Source organism: Arachis stenosperma, chromosome 5 (assembly GCF_014773155.1).
Source record: "Arachis stenosperma cultivar V10309 chromosome 5, arast.V10309.gnm1.PFL2, whole genome shotgun sequence".
Taxonomy (NCBI): Eukaryota; Viridiplantae; Streptophyta; class Magnoliopsida; order Fabales; family Fabaceae; genus Arachis; species Arachis stenosperma.
In genome coordinates this window covers 118,814,915-118,842,461 of record NC_080381.1, presented here as the reverse complement: position 1 = coordinate 118,842,461, position 27,547 = coordinate 118,814,915, and the positions used below count along the sequence as shown (strand labels likewise).

Below are 27,547 nucleotides of genomic sequence, written 5' to 3'. Positions count from 1 at the left end.
TGATAGTATAATTGTCACTTAATTCAAATTTAAATGATAGGTATTAGTATATTGTGATTGACGGAAGAAAATCAATTTTTAATAAAATTATTAGGGACATTTCAGACAGCTAACATAATATTCTTGGGAATATAACAATTAACAAACAGAAACATTAATTCCTAGAAGTAGTATTTCTATGAATATAAGCAAACACAGGATTCTAATTTTTCCTAGAAATGTGGTTTCTAGGAATACCATTTTCCGGAATTTGGTTCTTGAAAGACAAAAATAAATTAAAGTTAAAAAAAAAACATAAACCAACACTCCGTTAGTACAAGACGTACCCGTAGTTCATCCAATTAAAACTATTGCAAAGTTTAATCAATTTCGATTGCTAAAGGAAAAACTAAAACAAAATAGTTCAAGGAACTATACAAAGGAAGCGAATCTCAATATCAAATCAACATTTGGTCCTATTTATTAGCAAAATATTGGGTGGTATATCTCTGTCCATATTGCTTTTCAGCAGGAACTAGAAATTTGACGACTCTTGGAAAATGTTGCCAACTCTGACCATATATATTTCAAGGTAAAAAAAATAGCCCAATTGGCCAACATGGTAAAATCATTGAAAAATTTTCACATGCTTAGAAAAGCATGTGATAATGTAATTATTTGTAAATGAAGAACATGACCAGTTCAATGTATACAACTGCACACATGAAGAATGAACGGTTAGGGTGCAAAACTGAAGAATGTTTCAGGTGACAAATCCAAACCGCATTAAGATAAAGGTCTCTGATGGTGCAGGTACAAAATTCTCGACTAGTGACGCTTCATTTCCTGGAAAATATTTGATACCTTGGGTGACAATCTTGGGAGGTATTTGAATAGCTGCATCACAAGAGAAAAGAGTGATAAGCATGAACAACTAGGAAGCAAACTGAAACATAAAAAATTCCAACAGCAATATACAGAATAGAAAACTTTTGGGACCCTTTAAGGTTGTTTAGGGGAAAAAAAATGTTTTGCAGATAGCTGCATCAGACAACAGACAATCCATTCTATCAAAGGTTTCCTTTTAAAGGTGAATTTCAGTGCAACATTAAGGTTGATGCGGGAGACAGTTAGACTTAGGAGGCTCAGATCTAATGTCAGGTTAATAATATAAAACCAACGGCATGTTTTGATTTAACAACAAAGATGATTCCGAATTCCCTTAAAGGAGGTTAAATGAAGTGAGAAAATGATCTTAACTATAATATAGTGGTTTGGAAGGTCCATCATTAGGAATCATAGATACACCATTCCCATCTATCCCTCGTGAAACATGGTAATTAGAGTTGCCATTACTCTGACTACCTTTCCTTTCTTTCATGAGAAATATTTGCATTAATTTGGAGCACATTAATGCATGTTACAGGAACATTCATAGTCACTTATTTTCATATATGATATTTAGAATTTATATAAAAGATTGAGAATCAATGACCCGGAATATCCAGGAGTAGCATTAAATTTGCTCCAGGAACATGCAAGTCTCTCTTTCACCCTGATGAAGAAAATAAGTGGTTGCTGTGAAATTAATGACCAAAGAGGATTATTCTGTTAGTTTGCGACAACCTAAGGATCACTTAGAAGCGATGACAATGGTCATTTGCTGGTCTTGGTGCTGGCTGAAGGCGAAAATTATGTGCAAAAGGTGTTAAGTTATCGCCTATACTATATCTGGAAACTAATTAATACCAAAAACTGGAAATTGAACCAGCAACATTTAGCAGCCACTGAAGATAACATACCCAAAGTTTCACACAAGCATCAACAACAACGGGGACCAGACAAACAAAAATAGTTATAGCAGCCTGATCAACTTCAAGCCCATAGTGCTCAACAATTATCTCAATCAAAGTTTGCCAACCAGATTCAGAATGGTACCTGCAAGCATCCCATATGCATCAAAAGCAGACAACATATGAAGCATAGGTGAAACAAAGGGGATGCAACAAGTAAAATACTATTCAAAATATCTAAGATATTAAAGCAAGTAACAAGTTAGAAAAGGAAAAAAGAAATTACCCAAGGAATATATCTGTGATAAGTATAATTAGGAATGCCTTCCCAGTATCTGAAATATTATTTATAATTTTATAACCAGTAAATTTGAGCAAAGCTACCTGCACAACAGAAGCATAGAGAAAAAAAGGGACAATAAATAGACATATTCTAGACATATTCAAGATAATTGTATAAATAAAATATTAGTAAATATCAACAGTCAAGCTGGAAAACAAACTAAATTGCAAAATGTTAGAAATAAAATGCCTAATTGTATCCCAAATTAGGTTCTATGCCAAAGAAGCTTCCTTAAAATATGAATATTACATTTAAATCAAGTGCACCAAATAGTAGGCTAAGATCACACCTCAGAATAAAAATTTTGAAACCACACTTGGCTAGAGATAATAACGTGTAGCCTTTATAAGTGCTAGGACAAACCTCTCCTCTTAAGCAAACTGTTGGGTCGATTTAGGCCTACTTTGTTCCAAGATATTCCTTAGATTTTGTAGCGGTTTCTAAGTCTGTCAAAGAGGCTCTTGCTCGTTGTAGGAAGAGAGAAGCAATGTTGGAATGGCTATTGAGAGGAATAAAACTTTGGGATATTGTTTTGTGCAAACAGATGTGTCAGGGTCTTCTAAGAGTATCCCAAATGATTGTAATCAACGAACCATACATGTCCTCTAATTTGATCTTTGGAAACATAAGTATATCAGACAAAGGTTTAGATATAACCTTAATCATCTCTTCCTTCTTCTTTTTTCCCTTTCAATGATTACCTTGTCTTCATTCTTGACACTTCTTTATTTTAAGGAATTACTTTATAAAAGAAATTTTCTTCATCTATTGAAGAAACTATACTTGTGTCTTAGGTTATTCACAAAAATTAATAGTAATAGAATTACAAGTCCAACAAAAATATAAAAAATTCAGAACCTTTAGAATAAAGAAAATTGTAAACTTACTTTACTCTTATTGAAGTATAAAAGAATAAATAAAGAGATCCCATAAATTGCATCTGACCATATGTTGGCAAATGCTTTGCGATTCTCCAATCTCCACTCTTCTCGCAACTCTAATCTGTCAGATCAACAAACGGAAGATAAATAAGGATAACAAATAAACAACAACTGAAGCTCATATTGAATAATAATTCACATAAAATACCATAACTATATATATCCAGGACTAGATTAATTCTCTTTTGCTCAGAGCCTTCATCAGTTCACAAGGTTTATTACAAGGCAGAATTCAGGCAACGAATGACATGCAGATTTAATGAAACATTATGGAACATTCATTAAATGACGAGTTATATTTCACACTTTTTAGCTCAATGGTTTTTTGAACTTTCATAATGAATTTATAGTTCCATTTATTGCTCATAAAATAAAGAATGCCATTCAACAGAAAAAAGTAAAAAAGAAAAGGAACAGGTTGATCTTACGCTTTACGCCTTAGTTCCCACCAAACTTCATCATCAGTAAGAGGTGGAGCTTTACCAATCTCTGTCTCAAGCTCAAATCTTCCTGACTCAGTCTTTAATTCCTTTATCATTTCAAGTTTTTGACTTCTCCTCACATCAAGCATTTGTGCTGCAAGTGGTACTTTCTTCACATATCTGTCAACAGAATAAGGTTAACTTGGCAGTTACAAAAGATTTTTAAATTCAAGTTAAAACAAATGCAAAACTGGAGACCAACATTTGAAAATTTGTACTCCAAAGACACTCACTTCTAGGGTAGTGGACCCAGAGGCACATAAAAGTCAAACTTTAAAAAAACAGAAATTTAAAGAATCCTAAGATTCTATCTAAGATACTATTTATTCTTAACATTGATGAATTTGGGTAATAATACATCAAGTGCTGCTCTACCAGTCCAACAAGGATTTTTATTCAGTTGCATAATGCTTTAAAGGAAAGAATTATTCAGGAAAATACTGATTTCTTTTCTTTCTTTTTTTATATGGAAAACGTCTAGGTCGGTTCAGCAGCAGTCAGTCCACCAATGCCATGCTTCCAGGATCAACATGTGCTTACGGAGGTACTTATATAATAGATCGCCTACCAAAGGAGTTGTCAGTCACAGTGGCAGGAAGAACTAGAACCCAAGTCCTTCTGGGATATCTTCTGAGCCTTTGCCACTTGTGTCAACTCTCCTGGGCAAAAACTACTAATTTATAATGATGTTGTGTTCTTATGTCATTGAATTATGAAACTAGATTAACTATATCTAATATCTTGATCTCTTGATTGATTTCATCCTATCAATTCAGCACCCTGCATTCCAAGCCTATGCTACATGTCATTTGTCATATCCTCCACACATCACACTTTTAACAAAACATGATGCAGACAGAAGCACATACTAACGTGCATATCTATTTGTGCATATACCTTCAACTATATTAGCAAAACAGAAACACATTCGGCTAATAGAGGAAAAAAGACTACAGTTTAGAAGTAATTCAATTTCCAACAATTACCTGTCTAAAAAAGGCATCAGTACATAGTCATGAACCAGAAAGTCCATGGCCCAAGGTATAACTATCAACACTGCCAAAAATTTAGCCTGCATTAACAAATTAGGTAGATAGAAATAAGTTACCGAGAAGAGTATATATTTAAGCAAGCAGTAGAACATCATTCACTTAGTATGACAGAAATTGAAGGCAAGCAACATTATAGAACAATTCAAATTCTTCTTAACAATGTGACTACTGTCATGACTGAAAGACCCTCTTAAATATCGTCTTTATGGAAAATACTTCTTGAAAATTTGATTATCGTGGTCCATATCAACACCTTCAGATTCTAATATGGCCCCAACTTCCCCCTTAAAACTCTTATTTTCTACTCTTAAATCTTGCTTGGGGGTGTTCAAATAACACTATTCTTGTCTTACAAAGGAAACAAACATTTGATTATCCGCGAGAGTACACAGCTCGCTAATACTGCATCCAACTCTTTGGGCTAATGATTGGAATAATAGTAACTCAAATTAACTAACGTTAAGCATCCCTACAATAACAACAATTACATTATTCAAATTTTGAACTTTGATTAATGCAGCTATCATAACATAACACTAGAATTTGGGAGAATCAAACTTCGCCATCTACCTAACAGATTCAACGATACAACACTTAACTAAAACGGCGAAAATCGCATACCGAATTGGTGGAAGCATACTTGAAAACACGGTCCTCATAGAGCAAGTCATCATCATCTTGTTCCACAGCACCGAAAATTAACGACCTAACAGACTCCACCAAACCCTTCTCCTCTTTCTCCATCACAACATAATCCTCCTCTTCATCTTCTTCTTTCACCCTTCCCCCCTTTTCCTTGTTCTTGTTCTTGTCATCATAATCCAAACCATCACTCCAAGAAGAACCAGAATCAGAAGCAGAATCATGCTGATCAAGAAGCCAATCCTCCCACATCCTATACTCCTGGTTCCTCACATCTTCCTGTGCTTCCCTCAACTCAACAATGGCTTCAGCTCTCTGCTTCCACGCCTCGAATTTCTCATCTTCCGATAACTCCTCTTCCTCTTTCCGTTGTTGTTCCTCTTCAATTTCAACCATGTCATCTTCCTTCAATCCAAGCCAGTTGCCATCGTCCTCAAAGAAGAACCTGCGCCACCAACTCTTGTTCCTCTTGTTCTTCTTCTTAGCTTTGGAAACGAACTTGTCGCAGCGTTTAGGGTTAATGGGAGTGAAGTGAAGAGTGAAACAGGAAGAAGAAGGTGCATGCGAAGTAGTGAAGTGGTTAAAGAAGATTAGGTTGTTGTGGCATAACAAAGTTGAAGAGCTCATTAATTAAGAGCACAATATATTTAACCACATTTTTCGAACACAAGAAGAAGAAAAAGAAGCAAGAATGCAGAATTGGAAGTGGTTAAGAATAATGGTGATTCTGCTTATCCGCTCCGCAGAGAAGGGAAGACTGAAGAGTGAAGAGTGTGTCATGTTACATGTATGTATATATGTATGTATGCGTGTGTTTATTATATACGTATTTATACGACGGTAGAGAGTAGAGAGAAGTAAGTAAGTAGAAGAAGAAAACTGAGAAGTATGAGTATCTGATCTTCACGTGGGGATTGGCTGTTGTTGAGCCACGTATGCTTCAAACATGAATCAATGGATTTTAACCTTTTATGAAACAGCTAACATTTTGTGGAGGGTCTTTAGTAGGAAACATTAAAAATTTAAAATTTTAAAGACTTAACTACTCATTTAGTATTTATTTTATAATTTTAATGAATATTTTTTTATCTTAGAAAAAAAAAACTAATTTAATATTTTAAAGATTTTATACTAACAAAAAAATATTTAAAAGATATTATTAATAAAATAATCTTAAAATTTAAAAATACGACAAAAATAACTAATAAATATTATTTTTATAACTGATAAAAAAATTATATTTAGCAATCCACTTATATATTTGATTCGAAATTTTTTATCAATATTTGAATAAATATTTAAAAAATATACAAAAAAATTCAAAACAAAATTTAATTTCTAAATTTTTTTTGTTTTTAAACTGTGTTAACATTTCAAAAAATAAATAAATTTTATTTTGTTTTAATTTTATTTCAAAATTTTTTATTTTATATCAAATATATCTCTCTAACAATTAAATTTTTAAAAAATTTTAAAACAATCCCACAATAATGCATCATAATTAATTAATTATGTAGTGAATGTTGTTTTGTAAAATTAATGCAAAGGTGGTCATAATTTTTTTAAAAGAAATAGCTATTAAAAATAAATTTGATGTAGATAAAAAAAACTTTTAAAATAAAATGAAACTTGTGAATTTTTTAAAAAGTTTTAACAATTTTTTTTATCATCATCTAACAAATATTTTTTTTCCTCCACCGTCCCACAATGGCAAATTCATTAGTTAAATGTGTATATGCATTTTCTTGATATACTAACAACAACTATATATAATCCATTTTTTTACTTTTCTCTTTTATGTTTAAACGAGTTCAATTGCCAAATTATACACTTGTAGTTCGAAAAAAAATGTTTTATACATCAAATATCTTTTATATTCCAATTAATTAATTATGTATATATATTAGATAAAATGGATAATAATTTAAAGCCAATTTATAATTTTCTAATAAACAATAACATTATATCTCTTCTAGTGTAACCAAATAACTCAATCTCTACTAGGGATGTGCATGGTTTAGCCCGGTCCAAAGATCCGGCTCGACTCTGAATATTTTAAGAACTAATTTGGTGTGATTTCATCGAATTTAGGACTGTGTAAGGGTCTCAAAAATAGATCCGATCATTATTACGGGTCGGGTCTAAATCATAACTCGCATCACCCAAACTCGGCCTGGTGGCCCGGTCATCATACACAATTAATATTTTGTATTATTAGTGATGGATGATGACTATTTTTATGTGGAATTTAAATATTGTAAACCTGAATATTTTGTGTTATTAGTCATTATAAAACTATAAATTAATGTTTTATGTTTAAAATGCATAAAACTAACTAAACTAATACATAATATTGTGTTATTTGTATTGATTTAAATATTGATGTTATTAGACAATATTAGTATTGATTGTGGTTATGTTTTAATTTTAGAGAATGATTAGTGTTAGGAAATTATTTAATTTCCTAATTTATTTGTGGGCAATACATATATCAATTATAATCACAAATGATGCTATTTCAAATTAAATGACTTATATAATGATGATCTCATTTATTGTTATAAATGCTAATTGAATAAGTCATTGTTACTTTTGATTTGGAATTAAATGAGAATAAAACCGGATATTATCTTTTGTTCCTTAGATAATTATCTTTTTTGGATTTTAGATATATTATCTTTTGGGCTTTAGATACTATTTTATTTGGGTTTAAAGGTTTAATGGGTGTCAAGCTCAAATATAAATAGACCTTCAGGGTTTCGGTCCCCAATATACCAAAGCCGCCTTTGTTACTCTTTCCCCATCAAAAGAGTTGCAGTACAGCCTCCTAGGAATACAGAAGGCTTTGGTTGAGGAAGATCGAAAGAACCACAAGATCCAAACTCTTCCGATCATAATTCATGTTTATGAATTCAGGTACGCTTGCGCATTATGTTATTTTTGGTGATTCAATATGAATGATCTGGGTTATTGAAATTAATTTATTCCAACAAGTGGTATCAGAGCCATCCATAATTTAATCATCGAAAATATTCGGTTTTATTTTTAATTACTGAATTGATATATGGATCGATGTATATATGTTTTTTTTTTATTACATTACGATGTTATATATATTTGTGCGACTGTGTCTGTATATGTACTTAGTATTGTTCCACATATACAACGTAACATATCGCCATTTTGGTTGCTTTTGAATATATACATCGTATATATATAGCTGCTACTGTTGGACGAACAGGAGATTAATTTTTTTTTTTTATGCCAATGGCCGTTGATTGCAATTCCTTATATGCATATATATGTGTATCATTATGTATGGATATTTATATATATATTATTATTATTTGGTTATGCCTTAAGGTATACTTGTATACATATATATTTTTTATACGAGATTGATTTGGCATTTAATTTATATAATGATTAATTTTAATTTTAATGAATTATTCTTTTGAAATATAAAGGATTATTATACCTATTAATTTTATAAAGATGGATTCTAATTTTAACGGATCAAGAATTTTTTGGCACATAAATTATAATTATATTTTTTTCTTTAAAGATCTCAAAAGACATCATTAAGATTTAATTCCTTTTGAGATTTAAGTATTTTAATTGTTACATAAAGAAACTAGTAACAATTGGATTAGTATACCCATCTATTTTATAAAGATTTGGTTTTGAAATAAATTGATTGAACATTATGCTGCCAAAGTAGCCTCTTTTGTGAAAATTGATTTATTTAAACAAGGAATATGGTGATATGTAATTCATGCGAATATGGTGGCCCAAGGAAGGTCTGTATTTGGCCGAATTACATACACATATTGATGGTAAATACATATTTGGGTAACTAATTAAAGAATAAAGTAATACTTATATTTATGCGAAATAATCGGCCCAAAGAAAGTATTGTTTGGCCAAATAATAAGCATTGCACACTTTTGTTTATTAATTATGCGATCAATAATCGGCCCAAAGGAAGGTTATTGTTTGGCAATTAATAGAAAATATGCGGTAATAAATAGGTTGCGAAGTTTAAGTTTCCATGTGCGCATTAAGTCGGTCCAAAGAAAGGCTTAATGTGTGACAGAATTTTGACAATAGTACTGCAATGAGAGTATCACTTACAGTTAATTTTTCTATCCAAAGATTGAAAATTAATGTTGTGCTATATATCTCATATGAATTTTTACCCATTAATATCTAATATTTACTGCATGTTCTTTTTGTTCTAATATTACTGCAATGAGAGTATCACTTACAGTTAATTTTTCTATCCAAAGATTGAAAATAATGTTGTGCTATATATCTCAATATGAATTTTTTACCCATTAATATCTAATATTTACTGCATGTTCTTTTTGTTCTAATCCAGAAACTATGGCTTTAGCTACCAATGTTTCTGCGCAAATTAGCAGTATTCCTATGCTGAATGGTTCAAACTTTAAAGTTTGGAAGGATACCGTGGAGATTGTCCTCGGTTGTATGGATCTAGACACAGCTCTTCGAGAGGAGAAACCCACTTCCACTCCGGAAAATCTCAATGAGGTTAAAATAGAGAAGTGGGAGAGATCCAATCGAATGAGCATTATGATCATGAAACGGTCAATTCCTGAGGCGTTTCGGGGCTCAATTACTGAGGATAAAGATGCCAAAAAGTTTCTAAAGGATGTTGAAAAATTCTTTACTCAGAATGAAAAAGCAGAGGCAAGTAGTCTTTTGAGCAAACTTGTCTCCATGAGGTATAAAGGTACAGGGAACATAAGGGAGTACATTATGGAAATGTCTCATCTTGCTTCAAAGTTGAAAGCACTAAAGTTAGAGTTGTCTGAAGACTTACTCGTGCATTTCATTTTGATTTCCCTTCCTACACACTTTGGGCAATTCAAAGTGAGTTATAACACTCTGAAGGACACTTGGTCCTTAAATGAGCTTATATCTCACTGTGTGCAAGAAGAAGAAAGGCTACAGCAAGATAAGACTGAAAGTGCTCACATGGCTTCATCTTCTCAGTATAAAAGAAAGCGTATACTACTGCGGATATACCTTCTCAGCAGAAAAAGGCTAAGAAACAGGATCAAGTTTCAACCTGTTTCTTCTGTAAGAAGGCGGGACACATGAAGAAGGATTGTACCAAATATGCCACTTGGCGTGTAAAGAAGGGGTTGCCTGTGGAGCCGACCGCCAAGTGATGCTAAAAGATACATCTATGTGGCAGACGGCAATATAGTTGCAGTCGAAGCTATAGGAACCTTTAGATTATGTTCCACGAGTGGATTTTACTTGAATTTATTAGAGACATTTTATGTACCGTCATTTAAGACGGAATTTGATTTCTGTTTCTTGTTTGGACAAATCAGGTTATTTTTTGTTCGTTCGGAGACAATAAAGTCAGTCTCTTTTATAATTCGAATAATATTTATTCTAGTCATTTGGTGGATAATCTATATAGGCTTGACTTAAAATAATAATGAAATACTGCAAACGGGTACAAAACAAAAACTAAATGAGAATTCGGCATCATTATGGCACAAACGCCTAGGTCACATCTCTAAACAGAGAATTCAGAGGTTTGTGTCGGATGGAATTCTTGGACCCCTAAAATTGGCGGACTTTGAAGTCTGTATTGAGTGCATAAATGGGGAAACAACAAACAAAGGAAATTAGGTGCCGAGAGATAGAGATGACTTAGAACTAATACATACCGATATATGTGGCCCATTCCCTACTGTCTCTTGGAATGGACAACGGTACTTTATTACGTTCATAGATGATTACTCTTTACGGATACCTATATTTAATTCATGAAAAGTCCCAAGCCTGGATGTTTTCAAGTCTTTCAAAGTTGAAGTTGAACTTCAACTTGGAAAGAAAATTAAAGCTGTCAAATCTGATCGTAGTGGTGAATACTACGGAAGATATGACGGTTTAGGTGAGCAACGTCCCGGGCCTTTTGCTCTTTTCCTAGAGGAGTGTGGTATTGTTCTGCAATACACCATGCCAGGCAAACCTAGCATGAATGGTGTTGCAGAGCGAAGGAACCGAACTCTTAAGGACATGGTGAAAAGTATGATTAGTCATTCTTCCTTGCCTGAATCACTCTATGGAGAAGCATTAAAGACCGCAGTGTACATTCTTAATAGGGTGCCAAGCAAAGCAGTTAACAAAACCCCATATGAAATTTGGACTGGAAAAAGGCCCAGTATAAAGCATCTGCATATTTGGGGATGTCCAGCTGAGGCGCGACCTTATAGGCCGCATGAAAGGAAATTGGACTCAAGAACAATTAGTTGCTACTTTGTTGGTTACGCTGAGCGCTCACGGGGATACAAGTTTTACAATCCTGCATTAAGGTCTATTTTCGAAACGGGAAATGCGAGATTTCTTGAGGATGTTGAGTTTGGGGGGAAAGGAATATTAGAAATGTTGCTTTTGACGAGGATTCTATAACTGACAATGATGAGGTCTTTGTACCTACTATTGTTCAAGACACAATTATAGTACAAAAGCATAATGAGAATCCTACTGTAGACCCAGTTACAGTACATGAGAACAATGAGAATATCGTTGTTGCTCAAGATACTGCTACAGCACAGAAAAATAATGAGAATCCTCCTCAATCCCAATCCATACAGCAAGCTCAACAACATCAAGAAGTGTCATTAAGGAGATCCAATAGAGAAAAGAGAAAATCCATCTATGATCTCAAACAAGCTTCCTGTTAAATGGTATCACAAGTTTAATCAAGTCATTACCTCATAAGATTTTGAGGTAAATATTATAGATGAATGTGTATACCGCAAGTTCAGTGGGAGTGTTAGGTAGATACTTGAGCAATCCGGATATGGATCATTGGATAGCTGTTAAACGCATAATGCGTTATCTAAAGAGAACAAAGGATTACATGCTTATTTATCGGAGATCAGAAAATTTGGAGATCATTAGGTACTCTGATTCCGATTTCATGGCATATGGTTGCGAAACTTTGTCACTAAGCTTCATATAGTAGATGACATTGAAGGGGCCATTAAAGATATTTTGTGACAATAAGTCAGTAAGTACTATACTCCGTCAAGGAGAAAGTTTAAGAAAAAAGATTTCCATAGGACATATGGAAACAGAGTATATGCTAGCAGACCATTACCAAGGGATTGAACCTAAAGTTTTTCATGAGCACACTACTCGGATGGGTGTCAATATTAGTGATGCCTTGGTTTAGTGGGAGTTTATTTATGCTATATGTCCTATGACAGATATTGAGTATTTTCTGCAGAATTAAGTTGATGGTTTATTTCATGTTATATGAAATGTTCATTTTGCAATATTTGTATTGTGTTGATCTCAATAAAGTTGGACCAGCTGGAAATAGACATGCATGAGATCACTTGGCATGTAATTTCATATTACTCATCCAAATTTGATCTATGCGTTAAGTATATTAGGATGGTGATTGGCGTGGTTTAGTCACGGCATTTAATGTGATAAAAGCTGCGGTAGTTCCATATCTAATGTATGAGACGGGACCAGATTGTTAAAGTAATGAAAGAAATAGCATTCAGATGCGCGCATAAAGTTTATAAAATGTGATATGTCAAGAAAGAATATATGTATAGCCCAAGTGGGAGATTGTTAGGAAATTATTATTTCCTAATTATTTGTGGGCAATACATATATCAATTATAATCACAAATGATGCTATTTCAAATTAAATGACTTATATAATGATGATCTCATTTATTGTTATAAATGCTAATGAATAAGTCATTGTTACTTTTGATTTGGAATTAAATGAGAATAAAACGGATATTATCTTTTGTTCCTTAGATAATTATTTTTGGATTTTAGATATATTATCTTTTGGGCTTTAGATACTATTTATTTGAGTTTAAGGGTTTAATGGGTGCCATGCTCAAATATAAATAGACCTTCAGGGTTTCGGTCCCCAATATACCAAAGCCGCCTTTGTTACTCTTTCCCCATCAAAAGAGTTGCAGTACAGCCTCCTAGGAATACAGAAGGCTTTGGTTGAGGAAGATCGAAAGAACCACAAGATCCAAACTCTTCCGATCATAATTCATGTTTATGAATTCAGGTACGCTTCCGCATTATGTTATTTTTGGTGATTCAATATGAATGATCTGGGTTATTGAAATTAATTTATTCCAACAATTAGTTCTTGTTATATTTTTCTAAGTGAATTTTACCATGTCAAATAATGGTTGAAATCTTGAAAATTTGGATATTTTCACATGCTAGCTTGCAAGAAGGTAATGTTAACGGTCCGATTTTCACCCGTATAATCGTGGTCCGAAAGTGTGTAGGTTTTATCGGATTTAGTACCGGATTCAAGTCTAATAAATAGGTCTAGTATATATTTCAGACCGAATTTAAATCATATCAAACTCAATTTCACCCGACTCATGAACACTCCTAATTTCTAATATTTTTTAACTTGTTTTCTCAATATTCACAAAAATTGAGTTTCATGCTATAAAACTTGCCTTTAAGTAGTAGCACAAATAACTTCATCGGGATGCACAAGTTGGATTGCCATTCCTCATGTCCACCTCACTTTTTGGCACAAATTATTTTTTATATTAGGGTGAGAATGGTATTTTTTAGATTATATATTATAAGAGTATTATTTTTAAATGTAGAATTTTTTTATTTAAAATGTAAAAGTCAAATTTTTCAAATTTTTTGGAACAAAAATTGAAGCATCTAATTTGTTAGAAACAAAAATCAGACTCTTTGATTTAAGATTATTTTAAAAAAAAATCACAACAAACAAATCCGATCTTCCAATTTGATATTAAAAAATTTTAAAAATCAACTTGCAAAGTATTGGCAAGTCTGATTACTGATTCTCATACCAAAATAAAAACAAGAACGAATCTTCTCTAGTGGAAGAAAAAATTGATACTGTCTAGTGAAAGATCTCAATCCTTAATAAAATCAACGGTCCTAATTATAACTATAATTATGACTGTCATTTTTTTTTCTAGTATTCTCATATTTCAGCTTCTTTTATTTTTATTATCTTCCCGCACTTATTTTCTCTTCACCATCTTCTCTGGAAAATTAAACTTTTGAACTTCTATTATATTCTTCTTCTCAAACAGTGGATGTCTTGTGATGCTAATAAAAGGCCATTACAAATTCATTTTGAGGATAACGATTCTTCTCCTTAGACATTGAGATTTTGTGCTTTCATTCTTATTCTCATTCTCTTTTATCTAATTCCCTTACTCAAGTCTTCCTTCCCAATCATTTGCTAATATATTCAGTTTGATATATTTTTTTTAAGCTATAAGTTTTCTAATTGAAAATTAATAAACTGTGTTGTATGAGTACTTTTGATTTTAATGTTCATATTCCTATAATTGAATCTTTAAATTAGTTTTTCTGTTAATAATTTAAAAAAAAGTACTTTTTTTTAATATTTTTTCTTTTGATTCTTATTTTCATTTTAGGATGTCCAACGATTCTATTGTTTTCTTAAATGCCCAAAATACGGACGTAGAATTTGATTGGCTATTTAAATAGGGCAAAATCTTTAACACTGTAGAAGAGGCATGGCAATTTTGGATTGATTATGGTGGGAGGATGGAATTTGGTGTCCGCAAGCAATATTCTAACAAAAATGTAGATGAAAAAATTCTAAGTCTTAGGTTCGTCTGTACCAAAGAAGGTGTTTGTAAATCAGACAAAAAAGATTTTTTGACTGTCATTCCTAGACTTGAAACAAGGAATAATTGTTTGGTAAAATTAGGAATCAGATATATTAAAGGCATTGAAAAGTATGAGAATCATAATTTTTTCAGTGAGCGTAATCATCCTTTGCATCTTTCACAGACAACTCGAAAATCACACAACGGACTTCATTTGAATTGATGAGTAGACAAATTGGTAGAAGAGAAAATATTGGTTATACATGTTTAGACCAAAACAAATTTTTCCGTACACGGACGGACATAAGGGGGGACGAGTGGTGGCCTCGGCCCCCAACTTTTTCTAATAGTAATAAGTTATTATGTATAATTTAATTTTTTTAAAAAAATTATTTATTATTTAGTCTAGTATAAATAAAAGTTCAGTCTAATTTAAATATTAATAATTTTTAATATTTAAAAAGTAAATAACACTATTAAAAAAATCTGAAAAAGATATTATTACTAATATTTTTTAATTAAATAAAAATTTTCATATCTCATAAAGTGAATTCTTTTTCTTCTTGTGGCCGTCTTTTTTTACTCATTTGGTATTAATTCTCTCTGTTTCAACTGCTACAATTAAGAGATCTTTTTCAACTATGAATATTGTGAAAAATAACTTAGAAATAAAATAAAAAGATGAATTTCTTGCTAATTGTCTTTTAATATATTAAAAAGAAAATTACTGAAAAATTTGACACAAATTCTATTATCGGTGAATTTTATGATACGAAGATTCGACCACTTCGTTAATAAAAAGTATACACGTATTTTTTTACTTTAAAATATATTCTCTGTCGGTATATTTTGTAATACATAATTTTATTTATATGTGTTTTGGCCCCCATAATATCATTTCTGGATCCGTCCCTGCGTACCAAAAGAATGAGACTTGTTAGCATATTTTCAACAAGAATCTCTAAAGAATGATTGATTCTTGTTATATTTTTCTAAGTGAATTTTATCATGTCAAATAATGGTTGGAATATTGAAAATTTAGATATTTTCACATGTTAGCTTACAAGAAGGTAATATTAACGGTCCAGTTTTCACCTGGTATAATTGTGGCCTGAAAGTGTGTAGGTTTCATCGGATTTAACACCAGATTCGAATCTAACAAATAGGTCCGATATATATTTTGGACTGAATCTGAGTCACATCAAATCCGATTTCACCCGATACATGAACATTCCTAATCTCTACTACTTTTTAACTTGTTTTCTCAATATTCACAAAAAATGAGTTTCATGCTATAAAACTTACCTTTAATAAGTAGTAGCACAAATAACTTCCTCCGAATGCACAAGTTGGATTGCCATTCCTCATGTCCACCTCACTTTTTGGCACAAATTATTTTTTATATTAGGATAAAAATGGTATTTTTTAGATCATATATTATAAGAGTATTATTCTTAAATGTAGAACTTTTTTTATTTAAAATATAAAAATTAAACTTTTTGATTTTTTTTTGGGACAAAAATTGAAGCATCCAATTTATTAGAAACAAAAATCAGACACTCCGATTTAAGATTTTTTTTTATAAAAAATCACAACAAACAAATCCAACCCTTCAATTTGATATTAAAAAAATTTTAAAAATCAACTTGCAAAGTATTAGCAGGTCTAATTACTGATTTCCATACCAAAATAAAAACACATGTACAATCAATAGAATTGAATTGCACACATTTTTCTTCTGTAATGAAAAATGGGCATCTGTGGTAGAATTTATAAAGCAGCTTGTAGGAACCTCTTTACATTTAGATATTCGAAAGACAAGTGCTAACATACTTGAACCTTGCAATTAATTTACTTGCATGAAAGTTGAAACTGCTATGCAATTTACTCTTGAACGCGCCACATGCATCATGTTAAAATGTATGATAACAATGCTTAATCATGCAGGTCATAACACTTTATAAATAAAATGAAATAAAATAAAAAACACCGCTATTTCTGGAGAGACTGTAAGTAGAAATAACAAGTTCCCAGTAGAACAGTAGCAATGAAAAGTGAAACTAATACATGCCTTTTGTAAACAAGCATCAAAATCTATCCTCGGCCATAGTATCAGTCACGGTAAATTTAAGATAGTGATTACTTCAAGGAAGACATCTTCGTGTAAAGATATCTTCATAGAAGTAATTACCATTCAAGATTTAGGGTTCAGATGATATTACATGTTACGCCCCTTGATTCCTCATTTTACATTGACTTAGCTAATGACTTGATTGAAGGAAGGTGACCAGTACATACATATAATCCGAAAGAAAAAGAGGAAGGGAAGAACAAGACCCCTTATGTAGAAATTGAAAGTCTCACCTATCCAAATGCTTAGATAAGTAACAAAAAACTATACAAATTACATTTTAGGATTTCTAAATGATATATGCTTATGTACTTGGGTTAGAAAATTAACTCTTATTGGGAAAACTAATGTAGGACAGAAGACAGGTTAACATTTCACAATAAGAATTAGATTGAACAATCAATTTTATCTCTGTCTATTTCCCTAAAGAACAACACGATCACAAACAAACAAACAAAATAAGGGGGAGGCAAATTTGGCCCCTTGCCTATTTGTTATGAGACAAGAGACCCCTTTATAAAATTCACCATGAATTATTAACGGAACTTGCATAGCTAGCATATTATTGAGATGATAGGTCCATTAGTTAAGTGCCAACCTGGCAAATTCTGTTAATAGTTCATGGTAGATTTAAGAAAGGGAATTCAAATCATCTAACCACAAACAGGTCAAATTTTTTTTTTTCCATCATGGATTGTGTTGTCTTGGGAATTGGGATTGGTATTTACTGTAAGAATTAGGGACTTGGGAAGATTACAGGTTGATATTGGTAATAAAAAGCGAGTAACAAAATAAAAACAATTCGTTTTCAAGGGTGAATGATAATTTACGCCCAGGTAACTGTCCTTTGCAGAATTAGGGTTTAGTGTGTGGTTGGATAGTAGGATTTTGACAGGTTAAATAAACTGATAATGATATCAACCACAGCAGTCAGTTCATCACAATGCATAGCCTAAATCTCGAAAGAAGAGAATATTAGCAGAGATCTCAAAATAAAATATCATAAAGTTCATTGCAGGCAGCAAAATCCAACACTTTCAGTTTGCCTATCATACTCAAAGGCAAAGCTCAAGCTTAGAGCAACTGTTTAAGTTTAACCATTCCAGCAAGGTCATGATCATTGATTGTTGCAAACATATAAAAAACAAAAATTATTGTTCATCAGTTCATCCTTCAAGGTGGGGTTCAGCCATATAGATCATATGATGATGAAACTACAATAGGCTCTATGGAAATACAGAATTTGCTAAGTAGGTTCTTTTAAAGCAAGCTCATTTTATCATCTTCCTGTACTCTCATTTGGACAATCTTGTTAAAGAAGAATTCAAACGTGACATAGGAATGATAAATAAGGAAAATGGAGAACATATAAAAAATGAGAGAGCACTACCCCTATGAAGAGAAATGTAGACAGAAAAGTAGGAGGAGGGGTTACAAATTGACACAACCTCAAAAATAATTCTGGTTTGGGAAGACGGAACTTGATGGCAAAGTTTCAAGGCATGCAAAAACAATCAGGCATGTGGTGCATTGGGAAGTTCCTAATGCACTGAATGAGAAAGAGTTGCTGTCCAACTTGCTATGTCATAATTAATAATTCTAGGAGTACCACAGAGTCATTCACCAAATGCAAAAGGACAAACTAATATGGGTGATCATTAACAAAAACCTAAGCTAATAGAAATAAGCTAGACATAGAAATAATCCCCTTTTCAATCTAATAGTGCTTCAAAACTGTGACGCAATCTGAGACTCTTACTGGGGAGGTGTTTCAAATCGAAAAATGTCGGGAACAATGGAGGAGACAATTAAATACCACAAGAAAATTTCATTTCCACTTTGTCAAATCACGGGTTTCCTGATTCTAGTTCCTTGAGGTAACCCTCTATATCCATTATAGAAAAGGCTAAAGTTAAAGTAATACATCATTAACAAGACAAGAAAGAATCATCTATATTCCTCTGGCAAACGGTAACCCGGCATGACTATTTTATCTGCAAACATTTTGCCCGTCTTTGGCATAACATGCCAGTGCATAGTCAAGTTAAATTCTTTACCACGCAAATTCCTTCCCTGAACACAAACGAAAAATGTCAAATATCAGGACCTGATAAAATCTAAAGCAATTCATACCAGTGGTCACATTCTCAGAGTTGTGTACCTGGTCGATGAAGCGGTACTTGTTTGAAGTATGAATCCAAAACTTTGCATGCTCTTTAGAGGGAATGATACCATCCCATAGCGATATCTGCAAATGGCAGCTCAAGAATGTATTCAAAAGTCAAAACAAATGCTATAACATACTATGGCAGAGAAGCAGCATATTAATAGGTGATGGGAGTGTTATCTTAGCGAGATGAATACTACTCTGGTTTCTTTACTCCCTCCTCAAAAGGAGCAGACAAACTTATTAGTGTTTTATATTTCAAATCGTACCTGATTTAAAGAATTCTTTGGAGTTTCATACTCGGCAGCTAAAAAGACAAAAACCTGCAAGCATATACGGAGAAGCAAAATAAGTGCCAGGGCAGCCTGAAGTTATAGCCTAACTGCTTAGAAAAATTGATCAAATATTATTATCCCAATCCAATACATTTTATGTTATATCAGGCAGTTACAACAATAACATGGAAATACATTTGGTTATGCACCATAGAAATGCAAAGATGGGAGCAAGAATAGAAATATATTTCAGAAAATTAAACAAGATATAACAGTGGGCAAGGCTTATTAAAAATTACGACATGCATTATTAAGGGAGGAACAGAGGAAGATCATGCAGATTTTGCCCATTGCATCCTGATGCACTAATTTGCAGTCTCCCACTTATCTTCCTACCTTCCGCATCCATACTTTTCAAGAACCAAAGGGGACGAGTAATGCAAATTCTATTCACAAACCTGTTTTGTGTTCCATGTGAAAAGAGATTGTAAATCTGCTGATATATTCATTGTCATGCTGACCTGCAAGAAAAGAAAGGTGTTCCACTTCAGATTAAACACCGGATAGAGATGTTGTATAAATATAAAAGAGAATGGCATCACAAGAAGGTTGTTTATGACACAATGTGATATTAATATCAAAGTATCACATGCAGCTAAAAATTCAGAGCTGGTACAGAGAAGTAAACACATGCATACAATATGGTAAAAGATAGAACTTTGAGAAGGTGATATATACTTCAAATGTTCGTGATACGAAGAATTCAAATATTATTTAGAAGTTATTAGTTTATATTTTTAAAATGTTCAATTTAATTTTGTTTATTTAGTTACTAGATTGAACTCCGCCTATGTTACACTTGCGGTACATAGCCGGTCCCAAGCCCGGATAAAGGAGGAGGGTTGTGTTAGGTCTTCGGCAACCAACATAAAAATATAGCCGAACCCCCATGACATGAACCATGACAGTTACTAGATTGGGCTTTGTGTTTGTGGGTTTAGGGTTTTATTTGTTTTAACCTAATAAGAGGTTATAAGTTGTAATATTGAGTTATTAGATGTGTCAAAGCATTTTTTGGTTTCGTGATTAAACCATGGTGTGGATAACTGAGGTTGAGTGAGTCCCTCTTTTATTGCATCGGAGAATTGGGTAGAAGGTTAAAGAGTCCCTTCGATTCAATTTCCAAACTATGGTACGGACAAGTTAGGTTGAGGAATCCCTTTCTTATTGCGTCAAGAAATTAAGTAGAAAGTAAAGTGATTCTCTTTGTATTTAATTTTAATTTATCTCTTTTATTTCTGTTTCAAATTTAATGTATCTTTTTTATTCAGTTTGAATTCTTATCTTCTTGTTTATCCTTTTTTTACCTGAGCTCTGATGCCAAATAATACAAAAAAGATAAACAAAATGACATGAATTAATATTGAATAAGAAACATACATTAAAATTGAAATAGAAAATAAAAAGAATAGATTGAAATTGGATACAAAGAGAACCACTTTACTTTTTATCCAATTTCTTGATGCAACAAGAAAGGGACTCGTCAACTTAACGTGTCCACATCATAGTTTGGAAATTGAATCGAAAGGACTCCTCAACCTTCTATCAAATTCCCCGTAGAACAAAAGAGGGACTCACTCAACCTCACTTGTCCACAATATGGTTTCATCTACCAAAAAAAGTGCTTTAGCACCTCTAGCCACTCAATACTACGACTACAATAGTTTATGAGGTATTTATAACCTCTTATTAAGTTAAAACAAAGAAAACCATAAGCCCACAAACACAAAACTCAATCTAGTAACTAAATAAACAAAACTAAAATACATCAAATTAAATTGCACATTTTAAAAATATAAACTAATAATTTCTAAATAATATTTGAACTCCGAACATTTGAAGCACATATCAGAAGGTCTAACATGACAGGGCAACTAAATAGTTGCCTTCTTCCCCTTTCAACAGCAAAAAAAATCTAAACCTTGTTGCATCTTTGAACTAGGTCGTGTTGGTTACAATTATTAGATGACACCATTGTGATGGTTTCAAGTCCAATTATTCCTGGCTTTATGCTTTGATTATTTCCAATTTTCAAATATATGAATATCTAAAAAGTAATTAAGCAATGACATAGGAAATATTTCGGATAAAGGTCAAGACGTGTTGTTCATCAAATTTATCTATATTCTACAAAGCAATAGTTCCAAAACTCAAGTAATAAAATGATCCCAATTCAGCATAAACCTTCAGTTCAGACAATAAGGCATTGACTATATATTCACACTGCTGAGAACTAGAGATTTAATCAGACCTAATCACAGTCACATATGTTATCCATTTCAGTATCCCAAGTGTGGGCAAGTTTTATCAATTCAAACAGTTGGCTCAATTGCAGAATGAAGTGCCAAAGCTACAAGAATTATTGCTGCTAAGCGTAGACTATAGCAACGAGTTGAAAACACCAGAATTGAATATAAAAGAGTGATATTGACAAATTACTAGCAAAACCCTTTGGGCAATTAAACCCTAATCGTAGATCGGAACAAGAAATTAAACCTCATCGTTTCCGTTGGGCTGTTTCTGAAACCAGTTAATGTTTAAGACCTGGACATGGGCAGAGGGAGAGGGGGAGTTGAGGCTGTCGGAGAGGGAAGCCATAGCGCACACAAGGGCAAGAATGGTAATGGCGAACGTGAACAAAGCGTTCGCTCTGTAACCGAAGGAATGCATATTCGGACTAGAGGACCACGGAGATTGAGGCGCGGTGAATCGTGGACGGCGGACCTCGAGGCGCGGTGAAACGCGGATGGTGGAACTCCGGGCGTGGTGAATGGCGAGCGGCGGAGCTCCAGGCGCAGTTAATCGCGGACAGTGGAGCAGGAGCTTGAGGCGCCGTGAATGGTGGACGCTGTCTTTTGCTGCTTTGTTTTTCGGTGACTGTCTTTTGCTGCTTTATTATTATTATTATTATGGATAATAAAATGATAAATGGTAAAATTCGCTCGGAAACATCATTAGTGTTTTAAATTAATCTCCAAAAATATTTTTTAATTAAATTCATCTTTTAAATATTTTAAATTATTCATGTTAAATTGACGACGCCAAAATTTATTAATATGATGCGTTAAGTGATCCTATAACATATATATTGGATTAATTGGAATCTTAATTGATTATTAATATGATAAATTTATGAAATTATATTAAATTAAAATTTAATTGAAGAGAACACTTGAGATATTAGAATCTCTCAATTTGGGGTTGATTTGATATAATTTCATAAACACATTATGTTAGCTGCCAATTATGACTATTAGGTGTGTGTTGTTGTGTCTTACATGAATAAATTTTGATGTTGTTAGCAACGAAAGTGACGAAAGAACTAAAATGACTAATTTAAAATCTTTGAAGGATGAATTTGATTAAAAAAATATTTTAGAGACTAATTTAAAAAATAAGTGATCTTTTATTGATTAATTTAATCATTTATTCTTATTATTATTTACCAATTTAATTGTTAAATGTGTATTTTATGAGTGATGTTTTAGTAACTAAATTTAATTAAATTAGCCTAATAAATGATAACAAAAAAATTTTAGTTGAAAATAAAAAAATAGTTAGATTTAATTATATAAATCAATAAAATTAAGGGTTCAAGCTTTTTTAAACTAAGTATTTAATCAAGTCATAACGCGCTTTATTTCGATACGTATATATTGTTGTTGTTTCTTTTTTTTCTTCCTTTTCCTCCTCCTTCTTCTTCAACAACGTCATTATCGTCATCATCTTCTTCTTTACTTGTTCTTTTATAATGTGGTTGTCGTCTTCTTCTTTAATGTCGTCTTCTTCTTTTGTTTGATTTTTTCATCCTTTTTTTTCATCCTCTGTCATTATTATCATTGTCATCGTCTTCTTCTTCTACATAGATTTAAAAAATTAGAGCACATAATTTTAATCACGGTACAAAAATTTTTAAAAGATCATATGCCAAAAACATTGACACCCAACTAACAAAATACACTTTTTAATTTCTATATGGATCAAACGGGTGTGCTTTACTGGGTTATGGGAATAGGGAGGGGTTAACAAGAATGTGGTGTCAGGCCTTTCAGAAATCGGACCGTGCGACAATAGTTTCGCAAAACCGAGGGTCCGATTTGGTGCCTAGAAAACGGATGGTCCGTTTTGTTGCATGGTGGCCACGCGTCGAACAGTTGTAGCTCCCCAGGAAGTTGCCCCACAGACGAAAATGATGGATGCATTAAGGAGTCTCACCCACCATCCGAGTTATTTCATTCAGCCTTCATTTTGAACCTCAAAACTCCATAGTTGTGCTTTCTTCCTCTGCTGCTGGTGGGTTTGCATGGTGAAGAAGAAAACAAAATGCCAAAAAAAAATAAATCTAAAGATGTTGATCGCTCTGAACTTCATATAATGCATTATCTTAGTCATTCTGAATATGTAAGTTTATTTTAATTTTTTTTTTAAATTTTATTATTATAAATATGAATGTTAAAATTTAATTATTGTTATTATTGTTAAGATCTGAAGTTAGAATTAGGCATAGAATGGTTAGGACTATTTCTAATAATTTTTTTTTAATTTTTCATGATTTTCGGAGAAAAATAATTATTGTTAGTATGTTCATTATTATTATTGTTAGTGTGTTGATGGTATGAACATTGTTGGACGGGACTATGTTGCAGTTTAAAAGAAAAACGCAATAGTTTATTTTTATTTTATAAAAATTTTTTATTATAATTATTATAATTTTGAAAGAAGGGAAAATATGAAAATATGTAGACAATAAATTACAAAATGCTAACGGAATTGTTATAAATTCTTGTATAAAAATTTTTTTTTTGAAAAATTTGATAAATATTTAATTATTTATAATTATTAGAACATTAAATATTATTGTGGCCTTGCAAACTGGAATAAATAAATAAAAACCGAATGGTTATTATTAATTTTTAAAAGTGTGCTACTTTATTCGTAGTTAATTGTAATTATCGTTCTTAGAAAGTTAATTATTATTGTTATTAGAAAATATATTTAAGAAGGAAATGACAGAAATTATTAATATTTTTGGAAATTTAGAAATTATGTGTGTAATTTTACCTAACTTATAGTCATAGTTATAGTTAATAAATAATTGATATTACAAATGATAATAATGTTAAGATTTGATTAGGAAATTCTTTTCCATATCGCAAATAGATAAACAAATACAACATCTCAAGTTTACTAATTTTCTTAAGATTTCATTAGGAATGTATATATATGTATTATGAATCTATTTTTATCTACTCATTAGTTAATGTTATTAATAATTAGTTGACTGAAGCACCAATTATTTGTTTTAGTCGAATTATGTTAAAAAATGTATGACACTGGTATGAAGTAATATTTGTTATTGAGTTAGTTGTGCAGATTTTGTTAATGAGTGGCCGTTGCTTAAAAAATCTTGTCCTCTAGTAGTAAGTAATATAATAATAGTAGTTAATGAGATGACTAATAATTTATTATGTTTCTTGCAGAAATTAAGAATGTTGACCTGTGATCATCCAGTTCCGCCAGATCGGTACAACGATCGAGTGGAGGAGCATTTGCGAGTTACTGGATTTTATCATGCATCGCAAATTGGTGTCGTACAGAATCAGAAAGCACTCGTGAATGCTCTAATCGAACGCTGGCACCCTGATACACATACGTTTCACCTTCCAATTGGTGAATGTGCTGTAAGTCTTGAAGATGTTGCTCTAATTCTTGGTCTACCGACGGATGGTCTTCTAGTTACTGGGATGACAATGAGTAGCTTCCCAGCGTTGGAGGCGGAGTGTTTGCATCAGTTTGGAGTTGCACCGAGTAAGTCGGACTGTAAATGATGCTGCATAAAACTAACTTGGCTGCGGGATCTAAAAGAAAACATTCAGTTGACTGATGAAATAAGTATACAGAGGTATGTGAAGTGTCACATTATGTTGCTGATCGGCACGATCTTGTTTGGGGATAAATCTGGGGCAGGTGTGCACTGGAAGTTTCTACCCTTGCTTCGTGATTTTGCCAGTATTGGACAGTATAGTTGGGGATCGGCATGCCTAGCACACCTCTACAGGGCATTATGCAGGGCATCTCGTTATAACTGTAAGGAAATGGATGGTCCAATAACACTTCTGCTCGGTTGGGCTTGGATGCGAATGCCATACCTATCGCCGCTTCCTAGGGAACCCCACAGTTTTCCACTAGCCAACAGGTAATATTACGTTACAATCTACCTGTAACTTTATATTTAAAATCCAGTTTAAATAATTGAAAATATGATATTAGGTGGCGTAATTGGGAGCGTGGTGACAGACGATATAGATATCTTAATCTAGCTCACTTTAGGAAGGCCTTTGATGACCTGCAGGAAGGCCAAGTGTGTTTTAATTAAAGAATTCTTAGTTTCGGTTTTGGTGTCCTGAGACATAATTATGAAGCTCTCTTGCATTGTTGTTGTTATTGATATTCTTGGTTGTAATAAGTAGTTTCTTTTTTCTTTATTCCCAGTTTGTGTGGGTTGCATATGCTGTGGATCGTGTGGATCCGAACATCATTCCTGCTGAAATATATATGCAGTCGGTTGTGTGGACCGCTACTGTTCCGTTGGTGTCATTTGAATGTATCGAGTGGCATGCTACCGATAGGTTTAGGCGACAGTTCGGTTTCGTACAGGGAGTACCTTCTGAAGGGCGGAGTCTGGATAAGGCCCATGGAGAAGTCCTGACTGGTCCTAAGAATCTTAACTGGGCCACAACACCGATTCATTCAAGTTGGGTAATGTATTGGACAAACAGGTATAACTACATTCTTTCTGAGCTTCCCATTAATTCACCGCATCCATTGGAAACTTACATGTTGTGGTACCGGTCAAAATATGGCCACCGGTTGAACTTGTCGAATCTTGTGGGTCAAGACAGTGATGAGGATAATCAGGATATCGATGAGGGTAATGAGGTTATGGATGAGGATAATGAGCGAATGGATGATGATCAAAACCTCCAAAATAATTGTGTTTAACTAATTTACTAAATAAATACTAATTTATATTCAACTAACCGGCTAACACATACTAAATTTAATTTAACTAATTTGCTACTTTACCATTCTATACTATTAAATACTAATTTATATTAATATAATTGACAAATTCACTAATAAATACTAGTAAATACCAATTTATATTTACTTAATTCACAAAATTACCTCATAGGTACTAACAGATATTTAATTTATTAACTTCATAACGAATAAATTTTAATTTATACTCAACTAATACAATAACTCCCAAATAAATTTCCTATCTTAAAGTTAAATACACAAACTGGTGAACAAAAATAAATACTTGGTCCAACTAACTATCAATATATATTAATAAATAATTTCAATCCTTCTTATAAGTTTGGAGAATTACGTACCTGAACTGATATAATCTGGAAACTCCGGAACATGCATGGCTTCCAAATCCAAAACTCGCATGAATGATGGCTCCTCAAACGGCACATTGTTTGCCAGTGCAGTTGCCACGTCAGACACATCCGGAGCTATAGCTCCCTCACCTGCAACCCCATCTCCATCTGGACCAACAAATTCATAGTTGCTTTCGAACTCTTCTTCACTGTCACTATTGTAATCTCCCCGTAAAATATTCTGGTCGGCCTCAGATTGCTCAAACTCAACATACAGCTCGATGAACAAGAGTTGACTCCGATTTTCAATATACATGGAAAACATATCTTGCATGCTCGCTTCGTCCGTTACATATTTCGTTTGAAACTGGACGAATCCACCAAACACTTGTATAGGATATCTATACAGAATACAAGATACTCTTCTTGCCCTCTGTTCACAGATCACACCTTTGAGCTCTTCAAATGAAATTGTGAAAGGAATCACAACATCTAATGAATTTTCACAAACAAATCTGACTCCTTCAGATGTTTGTAACAAAATCTGACCAAAATAATACACCTTTAATAATACTCTGTCACTCATTTCTCTCAATCACATTAACAAACTCATA

The 27,547-nt window shown here is 32.7% G+C and overlaps 3 protein-coding genes across 3 annotated transcripts; 1 reads left to right on the top strand and 2 right to left on the bottom strand.

Moving 5' to 3' along the window:
* Nucleotides 1-429: 429 nt before the first annotated feature.
* LOC130979619 (chloroplast envelope membrane protein) lies at nucleotides 430-6,006 on the bottom strand. The gene is made up of 7 exons (XM_057903097.1): nucleotides 5,212-6,006; nucleotides 4,525-4,610; nucleotides 3,485-3,658; nucleotides 3,003-3,117; nucleotides 2,059-2,156; nucleotides 1,782-1,917; nucleotides 430-876 (listed from the first exon to the last, which is right to left on the bottom strand). Exons 1-7 carry the CDS (start codon nucleotides 5,857-5,859, stop codon nucleotides 808-810), a joined length of 1,326 nt encoding a protein of 441 aa, XP_057759080.1. The 5' UTR covers nucleotides 5,860-6,006; the 3' UTR covers nucleotides 430-807.
* A 12,842-nt stretch (nucleotides 6,007-18,848) lies between these two features.
* Nucleotides 18,849-22,424, bottom strand: LOC130979625 (signal peptidase complex subunit 3B-like). The gene is made up of 5 exons (XM_057903101.1): nucleotides 22,039-22,424; nucleotides 19,941-20,003; nucleotides 19,477-19,530; nucleotides 19,202-19,288; nucleotides 18,849-19,113 (listed from the first exon to the last, which is right to left on the bottom strand). Exons 1-5 carry the CDS (start codon nucleotides 22,210-22,212, stop codon nucleotides 18,988-18,990), a joined length of 504 nt encoding a protein of 167 aa, XP_057759084.1. The 5' UTR covers nucleotides 22,213-22,424; the 3' UTR covers nucleotides 18,849-18,987.
* Nucleotides 22,425-25,031: 2,607 nt separating this feature from the next.
* Nucleotides 25,032-26,544, top strand: LOC130981230 (protein MAIN-LIKE 1-like). The gene is made up of 4 exons (XM_057904839.1): nucleotides 25,032-25,350; nucleotides 25,510-25,738; nucleotides 25,813-25,903; nucleotides 26,035-26,544. The coding sequence occupies exons 1-4, from the start codon at nucleotides 25,032-25,034 to the stop codon at nucleotides 26,542-26,544; spliced, it is 1,149 nt and encodes a 382-aa protein (XP_057760822.1).
* The last annotated feature ends 1,003 nt before the right edge of the window (nucleotides 26,545-27,547 follow it).

Excerpts from the sequence above, each read along its gene's own strand:
- LOC130979619 (XM_057903097.1), bottom strand. The coding sequence starts at position 5,859 with ATGAGCTCTTCAACTTTGTTATGCCACAACAACCTAATCTTCTTTAAC. Across the intron at positions 3,659-4,524 it reads CTGATGCCTTTTTTAGACAG|ATATGTGAAGAAAGTACCAC; the intron begins GTAATTGTTGGA and ends TTCTGTTGACAG. Across the intron at positions 2,157-3,002 it reads TATACTTCAATAAGAGTAAA|GTAGCTTTGCTCAAATTTAC; the intron begins GTAAGTTTACAA and ends TCTGTTGTGCAG.
- LOC130981230 (XM_057904839.1), top strand. The coding sequence starts at position 25,032 with ATGTTGACCTGTGATCATCCAGTTCCGCCAGATCGGTACAACGATCGA. Across the intron at positions 25,351-25,509 it reads TCAGTTTGGAGTTGCACCGA|GTGTGCACTGGAAGTTTCTA; the intron begins GTAAGTCGGACT and ends AATCTGGGGCAG. Across the intron at positions 25,739-25,812 it reads AGTTTTCCACTAGCCAACAG|GTGGCGTAATTGGGAGCGTG; the intron begins GTAATATTACGT and ends ATATGATATTAG.
- LOC130979625 (XM_057903101.1), bottom strand. The coding sequence starts at position 22,212 with ATGCATTCCTTCGGTTACAGAGCGAACGCTTTGTTCACGTTCGCCATT. Across the intron at positions 19,531-19,940 it reads TCACATGGAACACAAAACAG|GTTTTTGTCTTTTTAGCTGC; the intron begins GTTTGTGAATAG and ends ATATGCTTGCAG. Across the intron at positions 19,114-19,201 it reads AGTACCGCTTCATCGACCAG|GGAAGGAATTTGCGTGGTAA; the intron begins GTACACAACTCT and ends GTTTGTGTTCAG.